Below are 14,056 nucleotides of genomic sequence, written 5' to 3'. Positions count from 1 at the left end.
GGTTCAGTCTCCAAAGCATCACGTTAGCCAGGCCCGTGCCTCCTACCCTGCCCTGGTTTCCCCTAGTCAAATACCTCAAGCTTTCATTTTTTAACAATAGTACTCTAAACCCCTCATTTCTAGTGGAAGAAACAGTGAGTCCCTAAGGCCAGCTTTTTTAAGACTTGATTTTTTAGAGCAGTTTTAGGCTCACAGCATGTTTGAGAGAAATGTACAGAGATTTCCCATATACTCCCTGCCCCAATTCATGCATGGCCACCCCCATGATCAGCACCCCCAGCAGAGTGTGCCTTTGTTACCACTGAGGAACCTACATTGGCACATTGTTGTCACTCAGAGTCCACAGTTGACACTAGGGTTCAGTCTTAGTGTTGTACATCAGAGGTCCCCAACCCCTGGGCTGCAGATCGTGACTGGTCCGTGGCCTGTAAGAAGCCTGGCCACACAGCAGGAGGTGAGCAATGGGTGAGTGAGCGTTCCTGCCTGAGCTCCACCTCCTATCAGATCGGTGGCAGCATTAGATTCTCATAGGAGCGCAAACCCTACTGTGAACGGCCCATGGGAGGGATCTGGGTTGCCTGCTCCTCGTGAGAATCTAAGGCCTGATGATCTGAGGTGTACCAGTTTCATCATGAAACTATCCTCCAACTTCCACCTGGTCTGCGGAAAAATTGTCTTCCATGAAACCGGTCCCTGGTGCCCAAAATTTTGGAGACCACTGAGTCTCCATTCTACGGGTGTAGACAGCTGTATAATGACACGTGTCCACCACTGTAGCATCATACAGAGTAGTCTCACTGCCCTAAAAACCCGCTGTGCTCCACCTATTCATCCATTCCCTCCACACTCACCCCTGGCAACCAGCAACCGTCTTATTGTCTCTATATTTTTTAACTGTAAGTCCATATTTTTGTTATTCACAAACTGCCTACAACCTTGCTCAAATTTAGGATTGCCCCCATGTCCTGTTCTGATAAGAACTCCCAATATTTAACTCTAGACCTTCAGTCAGGATCAGAAATAAAATCATATAATGCCTTACTCCAGGCTTGAATGATATGCTCTAACTGCAACAAAATCTCTAAACTTAATAATCACGCATTCATCAGTGTGCTGTTTGGATTCAAGATTTTTTTAAAAAGAACAATTGCACACTTGCCCAGACTAAATAGCTTTTAACTATAAAGTGGCTCCAACATTAGCTTTCAAAATAACCAGCTTTTACAGTTCTGGAGCAAGGTCTCTGGTCCATTCAGCATACTCCCTCCAGCAGTGACCCTGACCTTATCGGGATCCTGGGTTTTAGGATTGGACACATACACTCATAATGTATGTATTAATATGCCTAGCACAGTATGCAACTCTGCGTCTCACATTTCACTTCAGTTTCTACTCCAGCCTTCACACCAATTTATTTCCACCATGTTCTGGGCCCTTTTGTTTGACCTTCTGGGCACGAGGTCTCCTAGCACATGTATCTTCCAAGTCCAGTAAAGGCCATGTTTAAAACCAAATAAGAGCCTTCTCTGGGTGACTCTGAAACAGCTTGATCATTTTCACACAAAATGACTTGCATCTTGGCAGGGCTAAGTGGTAAACTCAATTAATAAATCCTGAAATTTAATTTCTGCTTCTGACATTCATTGTTAAACACGTGCTTCCTTACCACCCAGAGGTTCTACTTTCCAATCAACCTCGAGGTGTTAGGGCTCCCCCTGTGTTCTCCCTTTCCTCAAACACATGATGCTAAGAAAAACGTCCCCTGTGGCAAAACCCAAAATTGATGTGGAGTGCAATTCCGTGCTGCACATTGAAGCCGTATGTACACAGTACCACATGTGCAGCAAGGCAGGCATGTAGATGGGGAGAATCAGCGTTTACTGCAAACAGGAAATCAGGCCTCAGAACATCCAAGCTGCATGGAGTAAGTTCTTCTGATCACATGAACCTCCAATCCCACCTCATCCCACCCTGAGCAGAGCTGGGAGAACACAGACGTTGTCAGGAGCAGCTGTTGCTTCCTCTAGGGGACTGTCTCTTGAAGATTATTAATCTAGATATTCCAGAATTTCTAGTACTCATTTTTGTGTAGGCAGAAAACTGCAGTTCATTACCTGAGCTAGATATAGACCAAGACCACCACGAAGAGAGGTTGGTTCCAAAGCACAGCTCACAGCAGTGAGTACAGTGGAACTGAACAGGCAAGACACTGCTGCATTTTTTTTTCAGCTTTATTTTCTCCCAGAAAGCAATTATATCCAGCAAGTCAACTATGATTTTATTTTATTTTATTTCATTTTATTTTATTTTATTTTATTTATTTTATTTTGAGACAGAGTCTCGCCCTGATGCCCAGGCTGGAGTGATGTGGTACTACCTCAGCTTACTGCAATGTCTGCCTCCTGGGTTCAAGCGATTCTCCTGCCTCAGTCTCTTGAGTAGATGGGACTCTAGGCATGCACCAACCTGCCGAGCTTTAAAATTTTTAGCAGAGACAGGTTTTTACCATGTTGGCCAGGCTAGTCTTGAACTCCTGACCTCACATGATCCACCCACCTCGGCTTCCCAAAATGCTGGGATTATAGGCATGAGCCACTGTGCCCAGCCATGAACTTTGAATTTAACAAGCAAAGTTTTAGTGGTAAGGGGAACTATATGAATTTATGAGATTATTAAAGAAAATATAAACATGGGAACACTATGTATTTTTATAATCCTTTTAAAATTTAGAAATGATTACTGTGACTGATTCTCAAATGACAGTTGATATCACTAAAACACATTATTATTAGAAAAGCCTGTAAGAATTTAGATGTTACTGTTTCAAAGTTTATTAACATTTGTGCCTCCATTAAAGCACCTCAGGATGCCCTCAATATTTTGCAAAAAGTCTACTTTTGAAATACACATATAGCTCAGTCTTTCACTAATTTCACTTGCTGCATGCTTGATAGGGTTAGCTTTACTTAAAGTCTTTATTCTTACTGCCTAGATAATTTTTATTCAACTGCTCTAAACATACTAAGCAATCTTGATTCTAACAGTAATAATATATCTTTGTTACTGGTTCTGTTAATTCTAATGATTGGTCCTAGGCTGTTCCTCCCCTTCCTTTAGGAATGGTTCCTTCCAGTCTCTCCATGTGCATGAAAAGTGACAAGCATGGGTCCCCATATTTCTACTTATTGGGCCACCCTAAAGACACGGTTTGTAAAATCTGCATGAATATTATCTTTCTCTAATGAGCCTTGGTTTTGCATATGTTTTTAACTGATGTATAATGCTTTCTCTTTCATAGTAGTTTGTCTAATCATTTCTAGAGTTCTGGAATATATGTATAGCTGAGACCTTACGAGTGTTAAGGATACGGTTTGCAGATTCATGAAAATTTGAGATGCACCGCATTCTAGCAGGGACCAGCCTAGAACGACCCCAGCAGGAAGGAAGGAGGTAGAGAACAGCAGAGCAGTGCTGGCAGCGTTCCGCCCCACACACTATAAAGCATCCTCCCTGGGATTCAGTGCAAATCACTAAGTTTGTTTCCTCTCAACCCAAGTATAGACAGCTGCAACCTAAGCTGTCCTTTCTGCGTCCAACAGAAAGAGAGCCACAGTTGCCAGACTTTCTAGCCCTAGAAACTCCGAACTCCACCTGGCATCATGGGTATTTCCCAGCCTGCTTTGTGGCAGTTATCCAATCAGGACTAGACCCTGTCACCTTCCTTCCTCCATACTCAGTGATGCACCAACTTTAAAGAAAAAAAAAACTTTTTAAGGGCCCATTAGTGACCTTTTTTTAAAGTAGTCATAATTTTACATCAAGTTAATATGCACTACTGTTTCAAAAGGAATGTTCTCAAGTGTTGGCTATATTTTAGCCTTGTTAAAAAATCTCAAGGAAAGAAAGTGTAACCCATATTTTTTTTAAAAAAGCCAAATGTAGATGATCACCTTGCAACTAGGGAGCAACTTTTTACCCCTCAAATACATCCCTAGAGCAGCCCATACTTCACTGTCACATTCTACAGTGGCATGTGGCTACTGCCACAATTTAATTGGACTGGGATTTTATATGTCACTTTCGCTTTTTAGCAGAAACTGTACTCATGCTCAGTCTCCATAGTCAGCCATAGAAGTGTAAATCAAACTGACACACTTCTCAATTCTGGTTCAATTCTGTCCCATTCACACTGTCACAGACATGGCTAAGCATCTCTCCACCAAACTCTTTTAAACTAGCTCTCTGAATTTTTTCTGAAATATATTTTCCAATTGTTAATGTCCCTACTGATTACCATCCAGCACTGGCTAGAATTTAACATGAAAGACAATATTATTCATTAAATTCTTTAATTGGCTTACAACTAAACTTTTCTTTTCATAAGGTTTTACGCTGACATAAATACACACACACACACACACACACACACACACACACACACAAAACCATCACAGTCATTCCTTGAAGCTATCTACAAAAACAAGTTTTAAATGTATAATTTCTCCAAAGTGTGTCTCTCAAAAGGTAACTTACTGATCAGGGGAAAACTCAGTACCTAAGTTAGGGCATAAAGGAGAAAGTTGCCATGTGCTAGAAAAGGGATAAAGCCATGGGGTAATTATTGGGGAAATCTAGTCCAATTATGATAGGTTAAGGAAGGATAGATTTCCATTTCTGATAAGAGAAAGGCCTATGCTTGCCGTATAATTTACTTTAGTCTGTAGTCTATGGGGATGAGAAGGCCTGAGTCAATTCACTAGAGTCCTTTACTTTAAAAAAGAGAGAGAGGGCTCTTTGTGGTTTCAGTTCAGTTCCATAAGCATCTATCAAGCACCACCTGTGACCCCGGCATGTTGCTCACTGCTAGGGCTATAAAGATTAATAAGAAAGGCTCTGCCATGTGCATTCATAAGCTAGTAGGGAAGACAGGGAGACAATAACATAATGGGGCAAGATAAATAGTATCAGCAAAGGGTGATCAGAACCCAAAGGGGCAGTAAACTAAATCTGCTTAGCAGAATTGTAGAAAATCCTAACCACTTGGTAAAAATTTTAGCTGGGCATTGCTTTCACCAGAGTGAGGAAAAAGTTAAGGCTGTTTATTTCCAGGCAGAGGAAACAGTTCGAGCAAAGTCAGAGAGATGTGTTCAGAACAGCTATTACATAGACTAAATGGGAAAGGGGGATGGCCGAAATGAAAGAGGAGTCCTTTTAAAAATAGCCTTCAGGCTGGGCGTGGTGGCTGACACCTGGAATCCCAACATTTTGGGAGGCCAAGGCAGGAGGATTGCTTGAGGCCAAAACATTGAGACCAGCCTGGGCAACATAGCAAGACCCTATCTGTACAGAATTTTAAATTAGCCAGGTGTGTGGGCACATGCCTGTAGTCCCAGCTACTCTGTGGGAAACAGAGACAAGAGGATTTCTTGAGCCCAGGAGTTTGAGGCTGCAATGAGCTATGATTATGCCACTGTACTCCAAGCTGGGTGACAGAGTAAGACTCCATCTCTAAAGAAAAGAAAGGAAATTGCCTTCTATCCCAAGAAAAGGAATCTGAGGTTTATATAATCAGATGTCACCAAAAGAGATCTTATAATGGGTGGGTAAAAACATCTTTATTTGGAAATATACCTCAGCAGTATTTAAGATGGGCTTTATAGAAAAATGCAGGCAATTAAAATGTTATTGCAGAAGTTGAGGCAATTGATGTGAGGGCCAGAATGACAAAAGTGTGGTGGAAATGGCACACTGGGGTTGGATATTGGGGATACTTCAGTCATTTCATTGATGAAAATAAAGAAGGTTGGTGAATAATGAATATGAAGGCCAGGATCAGTCAGGGGAAAGGAAGGCTGTGGCCTGGGGCTGGGCGGAAGGTGATGCCAGTATGCTAACAGGAAACACGGGCGAAGGGGCAGCTTAAGCAGAAGAATGATGAGGTTGGTTTGGGACCTGTTGAGTTTCAGAGGCCCGAGAGACACTTAAGTGAGGAAGCCCAGAAATAGGGCACTTGGATGAGGCACTCAGGAGCTGGAGCTACAGCATTCGAGGATTCCTGGAGAGGAAATAGAGTCCTGAGTGGGACTGAGCTCTCCCAGAGAGCACCCACTGTGTAGAGAGAGAGGAGCATCAGGTGACACACCCCCATTGGACTGGGAAGTAAGAGAAGTTGGTGAAGAAAATCAGGAGATGGCAATCTGAGAGGCAGGAAGAGAACCGGAAGAGAAAAGCAATTTGGAAGCCAGAGGGGGTGGTGCTTCAAAGAGAATGACCCATTTTCTAGATGAAAAAGTGGTTGCATCACCCAGAGATAGGCTGCGAAGCAAGTTAGAAAAGGAGGGAGAGTGGAGAGGATGGGCACAGTGCCAGGCACACAGCACGCAAGAATGATGGCTTTGTGCAGATTGTGGGAAGTGGCCTTCATCCTACCCCATGGATCTCTCTGTAGGCCCTCCCCACACGCCTCCCACATTCTGAGCCACGCTGGGAACCCACCCAGTGTGGACACCCACCCGGAATAACTAGGGCTCCTACTTAGCTCCAGCCATGGGGGCCCAGGCCCTGGTGTTTCTGGTTTGTTTTTTCAGAGGGCAGAGGTGGTCAGAGTGCAGAGGTGAGAAAGATACCACCTCTACGCCAAAGTAACTCTCTATAGGGGGAATGCTTAGGAACATGGGGTACTTGTAGTTTATCAATAAAACAAACAAACAAACAAAATTATACTCTTGTTGAAATCATTCATTGGGTTCCTTTCCCAGCTTGATGCGTAAGGTACTCTGGAAACAGGCATGCTCTCTCCCCAATTTCTCTTTTCCTGTGACATACTGCATTTTGAAATCTGAATTTTATCAAGACTCCAGTGACAAAGTCCCCTCAAAGATCACCAGTTTCACTATGGTAACGAAATCTAATGACAGATTCAACCCTTCAGCCCCTTGGGACTCCCTGAAACAGCTAACACTGTTGGTCAGTGTATTCGCCTGATTTTCTCTTACCTGTTCAATTGCTCCTCTGGGGGCTTCAGATCTCTTTCCACCCATAACAGCCCTCCCACCCTCTCCTTCAGGATCTCTCCTGCTGTCACGGTTCCACCTGTCCCCACTGTGCAGAGGACTCTTGTGTCTTTGCCACCCCGCCTTCATTCCACAGCTTCATCCCAAGACTTCAAACTGCTTGCTAGACAATTCTACCCAGATATCCTGCATTTATGCATTCCAGATTGTATTCATGACCTTCCCTCCCAAAATAGTCCTCCTCTTGAATTACCTACTAGTTAATTGTCCCGCTCAAAACCACCTTGGCTGGCTTCCCCACTCTCTGTGTGTGTGTGGGGCGGGGGGGGGGGGGGTGGGGAGGGTAGATACACAACCCGTCCCCAGGTGTGAGCATACTTCTTTCATTTCCCACATCAGCCCTCTCCTCCATTCCCATTGTCATTCTGTCCCAGTTCAGGCCCACTCCCCCGGAATAGACAGCCTTTACCTGTTTGCCCCGTTGCTATACTGCTATGGTATATCTTCCCTGCTCATTGATGAAAAACAAACAAACAAATCCTTTTTTTGAGACAGTCTTGCTCCATCACCCAGGCTGGAGTGCAGTGCCACAGTCTCAGCTCAGGGGAATCTCCACCTTCTGGGTTCAAGCAATTCTTACCTCAGCCCACCAAGTAGCTGGAATTACACTCATATGCCACCGCCCCTGGTTAGTTTTCGTATTTTTTAATAGAGACGGTTTTATCATGTTGGCCAGGCTGGTCTCAAACTCCTGGCCTCAAGTCATCTGCCTGCCTTGGCCCCCCATAGTGCTGGGATTACAGATGTGAGCCACTGCGCCCACCCAAAAATCCTTAAATGCATCCCCAAGCCATCTGTGATTTGGCCCTATCCTGCTATTCACTCTGATCTCTTATCTCCCATAATACTCAGTTACATAGATGTGTTCCAGCTACATGGGACCTCTTGTCATTGCCCTGCATCCTCACCTTCAGGGTGGGGCACATGCTGTTCTCTTGGCTTAGAAAACCCTTTCCCCAAGTCTCATCCCTCTTCAAGACCCAAGTCCAAAGCCTGCCTCCTCCATGAATCCTTTCCCAAGTCTGGTAATCACAAGGGATCTCTCAGTCCTCTGAAGTCTCCTAGCCCTCATGCCTCTCTCCTTTTCTCTGCCACTCTCTGCTTTGCACCATAGTTATCAGTATCCATATACTTCCTCTCCTCTGTGGTATTCAAACTCCTTGAAGCCAGGAACCTAGGTTCTTAGTACAGTACGTAGCAGATTAAGGACAATGAGGAAAGACTGAATAAGTAAATCAGTGAATGAATAAACATCTTGAAGTATCACGAGGTCATCATTCTGACAGCAAATTTCAATGCAGGTCTTTGTTTAGATGGTTGTAGAAGCCACAGGACGGATGGCCCAAATTTCCACCAATACTCTCAACCTAATCCAAAAGTGGGGTTTTTTCCTTTTGTTTTGTTTTTTAAATAAATTCCTGCCTATCCACTTATTCTTATGTAATGTATCTTTTGGGTTAAGAGTTGAATGGAGGAAACTGGCTAATTGAATGTTCCAGGTAGTTGCTTCTGGTTCATCTAAGTTTTTACTACAAAGTGTTTTTCCTCAAATTGTAGTTATGACCTATGTTGGCAGCACAGCTGTAGTTTCATATGCCAGAGATGCTGGGCAGCAGAAATGTCACATCTAGCACAGTCTCCTGGAGACAAGGTAACCAGGACCTGTGGAACGAGAGCTAATGTTAGGTCTGTCTGAATGGGATTCTGTGCCTGCCTTTCTGCTGTGGAAAAGGGGCCACCACAAAAATTCTCTAAGCCCTCTTCTAGTCTCCTGGGTCCATACCAAGGTTAACCAAATTTGCCTCTTATATGTCGGCCATTGTTGGATGCTGTGGTGAGTCGAGAAAAAAAAAAAAAAAAAAAACATGTGCCATTGTTCCTCCCTCAAGGAGCTCTCCATCTTACTAAAGAGCTGAAAATACTTACTTAGAATAAGAGTACGAACGAGAATAAGGGAGTCTGAGCCAAGTGGCAGAAATAATGCCCAGGAGGAAGGTAGTCTTGAGATATCCTTGAGGAGCCAGTGGGTTTTGGATGGGCTGAGAGAAGAACAAAGGGCTCTACACCTTAAAATGAACGTAGGATATTGTCAGAGATGATTTTGAAGCTAACCCACAAATGATATGTCTAGAGCATAAGGTTCCTATCAAAAGGCAAAGTTACGAGAGCTTTGAATGCTTGGAAGAAGCAGATATCTAGTCGTATAATGGCAATGAGAAGGCACAAAATGTTCTCAAGCATCATACTGACACTGCCAAAGAAGTGCTTTATGGGTGGTGGCAAACATTTCTGGAAAGGGTTTTTAATCCTGGGTACCCGTTAGAATCACCTGTGGAATTTGTATTTGAAAAATATCCACAGAGGCTCCTCCCCAGACCAATTCGACCAGAATGGGGTGGGGAAGACTTGCAGGCAGAGGTGGGCTTCTGCTGTTAACATGCTCCAGGTCCTTACGATGAGCAGCCAGAGCTAAGAACCGGTGGACCTGAGGTAGATGAGATAAGCTATTAAGATAACCGAGGAGATGCAGGGATGGAATAATGAGGTACTGAAAACAGAAGTAAGGTGCAGATGAGTTGGCAACCCCAAGAACCTTGAAAGAAGAATCAATAAAACCTGCTGAATGATGGTATAAAGGGACTAAGAATTAACGACGCAAAAAATATCCCCACGTTAAAAACTAAGTATCTGAGAAAATGGCAGAGCCATCATCAGGAAAAAAGAAACAGGAAATTTCTAAAGTGATGCTCTTAACTCGGTGTGACCTTTCAAGAATGACTTAATTTCTCTCGACCTCTGTCTATTCATCCATAAAATAGGGTTCAGTTATATGATGCCTTAGCTCCTTTTTAATGCTAACATGGAGAGCACTGTATATGAACTAATCTAAGGGTATAAAAAAACATGTGGCCAGGTGCTGTGGCTGACACCTGCAATCCCGGCGCTTTGGGAGGCTGAGGCAGGTGGGCCATTTGGGGTCAGGAGTTCAAAAGCAGCCTGGCCAACATGGTGAAATTCCACCTCTATTAAAAATTAGCTGGGCGTGGTGGCACACACGTGTAATCTCAGCTACTCAGGAGGCTGAGGCAGGAGAATCAGTTGAGCCACTGGTAGGGTGGAGGTTGCAGTGAGCCAAGACGATCATGCCACTGCTCTCCAGCCTGGGTAACACAGCAAGACTCCATCTTAAGAAAAAAAAAAAGTGAAATTTTAAGATGTATGTGGACATTCAAATAGTGATTCACAACAAGCAACTGCATCATAGTTGTTGGCTTCAGCAGTTGAAACCAAAAGAGCAGATGGAGTCACCAGGGAAGAGCATGGAGGGGAGAGAGGCTGGCAAAGGAGAGCAAGAACACAGACATTCCCTCATTGCCTGCTCCAGGCTCTGTGTCACCTTCGGACACATGAGCAGTGACACAGAGGCTCCTTTCCCTCATAATCCCCACTTTAATGGATAGACACAATCATTGTACTATGACCACTTGGAGCCGCTTTCATACACTGGGTTTTTCTGATGAAAGATCATCTGATGTTAGCAGAGTAGCTTCAAAAAGAGGACTTGGGCCTTTTTGCAATTCCTTATGAAAATTTACTACCACAAAAAAGCAAGTAGCAGGAATACTTAATGTCTCTTTTCATATTCAAGACATTACTCATATATATATATATATGTATGTATGTATGTATGTATAATTCCAGAGGGGAGAAAAATTATCTCTTCCAAGTGAAATACATCTGTTCAGTTGGCCTTTTCCATTATGGCCACCAATAGCTTATTAGCCCTGGGCTTACAGCAGTCATTATCTTTAGCTTGTTTTCAAAATAAAATATCAGGTGATGCCCAGGCAAAAAAAAAAAATCTCACTGCTTACTCAGCATGTAAGTGAAATGCTGCTTGCCTTTCAGTGGTCAAATACAGTGAAACCATGTCCCAGTCTCTCTCCATCTAAAGCCCCAAGGCATGTAAAAGCTCTGGCTATAAACCCCAAATTGTGATATGGTTGTGAAAGACAAACACAAATGGCCAAGAAGCGCAAGAAAAGATGGTCAGTATCACCAATTATCAGGGAAATGCGATCAAAATCACAATGAGGTATCACCTCACACCAGTGGACAGCAACTATTTACACACACACACACACACATACACACACACACACACACACACACACGCCTGTAATCCCAGAACTTTGGGAGGCCGAGGCAGGTGGCTCACCAGAGGTCAGGAGTTCAAGACCAGCCTGGCCAACATGGTGAAACCCCATCCCTGCTAAAAATACAAAAAATTAGCCAGGCACGATAGAGGGCACATGTAATCCCAGCTACTTGGGAGGCAGAGGTTATAGTGAGCCAAGATCGCACTACTGCACTCCAGCCTCAACAGAGAGAAACTCCATTTCAAAAACAAAAATAAAAATACACAGAAAATAACAAGTGTTGGCAAGGACGTGAAGAAATTGAGACTCTTGTGTACTGTTTGTAGGATTGTAAGTGTGGCCATTATGGAGGTTCTTCAAAAAATTAAATATGTAATTACCATATAATCTAACGATCCCACCTTTGGAGATTATGTGTGTATATATAGACATGCACACACATAAAAATATATGTATGCATACAAAATAGATATATATCATATCCAAAAGAATTAAAAACAGGATTTCAAGGAGATATTTGCATATTCATGTTCTTTGCACATTATTCACAATATTTACAATAACCAAGAGGTGGAGCAGCCTCAATGTCCATCAGCACATGAATGGATAAAGAAAATGCAGGTGGGATGTGTGTGTGTGTCAGTGTGTGTGTACACTATATACAATGGAATTGTTTTCTTCAACTTTTAAGTTCAGAGTACATGTGGAGGATGTGCAGGTTTGTTACCTAGGTAAATGTGTACCACGGTGGTTTGCTGCATAGATCATCCTATCGCCTAGGTATTAAGCCCAGCATCCCTTAGCTGTTCTTCCTGATGTTATCCCACCCCAACCCGCAACAGGCCCCAGTGTGCGTTGTTCCCACCACCATTTGTCCATGTGTTCTCATCATTCAGCTCCCACTTATGAGTGAAAACATGTGGTGTTTGGTTTTCTGTTCCTGTGTTAGTTTGCTGAGGATAATGGCTTCCTGTTCCAACCATGTTTCTGCAAAGGACAGGATCTTGTTCCTTTTTATGGCTGCGTAGCATTCCATGGTGTATACATACCAAATTTTCTTTATCCAGTCTATCACTGATGGGCATTTAGGTTGATTCCATGTCTTTGCTATTGTAAATAGTGCTGTAATGAACATATGTATCCATGTATCTTTATAATAGAATGATTTATATTTCTTTGGGTATATACCCAGTAATGGGATTGCTGGGTCAAATGATATTGCAATGAAATATTATTTAGCCTTAAAAAAGAAGGAAATCCTGTCGTCTGCCACAAGTATGAACCTTGAGGACATTATGTGAAGTGAAATATGCCAGTCACAAAAAGATAAATCCTGCATGATTCCACTTATATGAGGTATCTAAAGTAGTCAGACTCTTAGAAACAGAAAATAGAACATAGTTGTCACAGGCTGGGGAGACGGGAAAGAGTGATTTCAGTGGATACAGAGTTTCCATTTTAGGGATCTGTTTCAAATAACACTACTGTACTCTACACTTACAAATGGTTAAGATGGTAAGTTTTATGTTTTTTACTGCAGTAACAAAAAAAGACACTGCCACACAGGAGACCCAGCAGCCCTAAGCCTTCAGCAGAGGTTAGTGCACCGAGGATGCCCCCCTTCCTGGGCTTCACTTGATACATTATTCAGCCTTCAGGACAATTAGATAAGAGGTGTAGAGTTCTTAAAGGAGCAATCAGTAGGAGCCAGGCAACTTATTATCACAAGGTTGGCATTATCATCAGTTCACTCTCTAGTTACCAGGTTTTTGTTCAGCTTCTGTTTTTGCTGCTGTTGTTTTGGGTCCTGATTGATTTGAGGAGGACTCCACCAGGGGCAGTAAGGAAGTAGAACTGTATGTGTAGAAAAGGAATTTCCAGGGTCTGGGAGGTGTCAGTGGTTTATTTATATTTCTTTGTACCCCACCTCTTTTCGCAATGACTTCTTACAGACAGTAGCCCAGGTTTAGTGAGGAAGAGGAATATCAATTGTCTTGACAGCCACTCTAGGTAGAAGCTTGCAAAATAGACAAATGCTGATAGAATGCAATCCTGATTTTACCTCAGAAGCACACCCACTGACAAGGGAAAAATGTTTCCATTCATCGTCATTGGAAACCGCAAGTGGCAGGCTGAGGCACCCCCTATGGAGATGGTGAATGTAAATGTAAACATTGCCAGGTTTAGTACTGCAAAATATGACACGAAGACCATGGCTTTCTTTTTGCCTTCCTGTGACCTTGTCCCTTAAGAAATTTTTACTGGGTTATTATCTTATGTGTTTTATAGTTCCAAAGCCACTAGATCTATTATTAGCAAGCATGATTGTACCCAGAGCCCCATGCTTAACACTGAATGGTGCCTTGCACTACATTGTGTGAATGAATGAAAAGAAACAGGGGTAAGGTCAAGCATGGTGGCTTACACCTGTAACCTCAGAACTTTGAGAGGCTAAGGTAGGACGATTGCTTGAGCCCAGGAGCTTGAGACCAGCCTGGGCAACATAGTGGGACCCTGTCTCTACAAAAAATACAGAGATTAACCAGGCTTGGTGGTGCATGCCTGTAGTCCCAGCTTCTTGAGCATCATTTGAGCCCAGGAGGTCAAGGCCGTAGTAAGCCAAGAATACACCATTGCAGCCCAGCCTAGATGACAGAGAGTAAGACCCTGTCTCAAAATAAAATTTTAAAAATTAAGTAAAATTGTAGGCTCAGGTCCTTCCCTCCAGAAGGTTATGGTCTTTTAGGAAAAAGGAAACAAGCATTCCTATGAATGAAAGGGCTTAAATAATTCTGATGAAAGAACATAATACATACACACACC

The 14,056-nt window shown here is 43.1% G+C and overlaps 1 protein-coding gene across 12 annotated transcripts in view; it reads left to right on the top strand.

Moving 5' to 3' along the window:
• MAGI2 (membrane associated guanylate kinase, WW and PDZ domain containing 2) overlaps positions 1-14,056 on the top strand; it is a 1,426,516-nt gene that overhangs the window by 1,374,132 nt on the left and 38,328 nt on the right. For 9 of the 12 annotated variants that reach the window (XM_074379315.1, XM_074379310.1, XM_074379313.1 and 6 more), the window contains one exon: positions 3,118-3,206. The exons of the other annotated variants lie outside the window; for them this stretch is intronic. In XM_074379315.1, coding sequence (XP_074235416.1) covers positions 3,118-3,206 — 89 coding nt within the window. The remainder of the gene's footprint in view (positions 1-3,117; positions 3,207-14,056) is intronic. 12 annotated transcript variants of the gene reach the window in all.

Source organism: Saimiri boliviensis, chromosome 10, assembly GCF_048565385.1.
Source record: "Saimiri boliviensis isolate mSaiBol1 chromosome 10, mSaiBol1.pri, whole genome shotgun sequence".
Taxonomy (NCBI): Eukaryota; Metazoa; Chordata; class Mammalia; order Primates; family Cebidae; genus Saimiri; species Saimiri boliviensis.
This window is presented reverse-complemented; position numbering and strand designations above follow the sequence as displayed.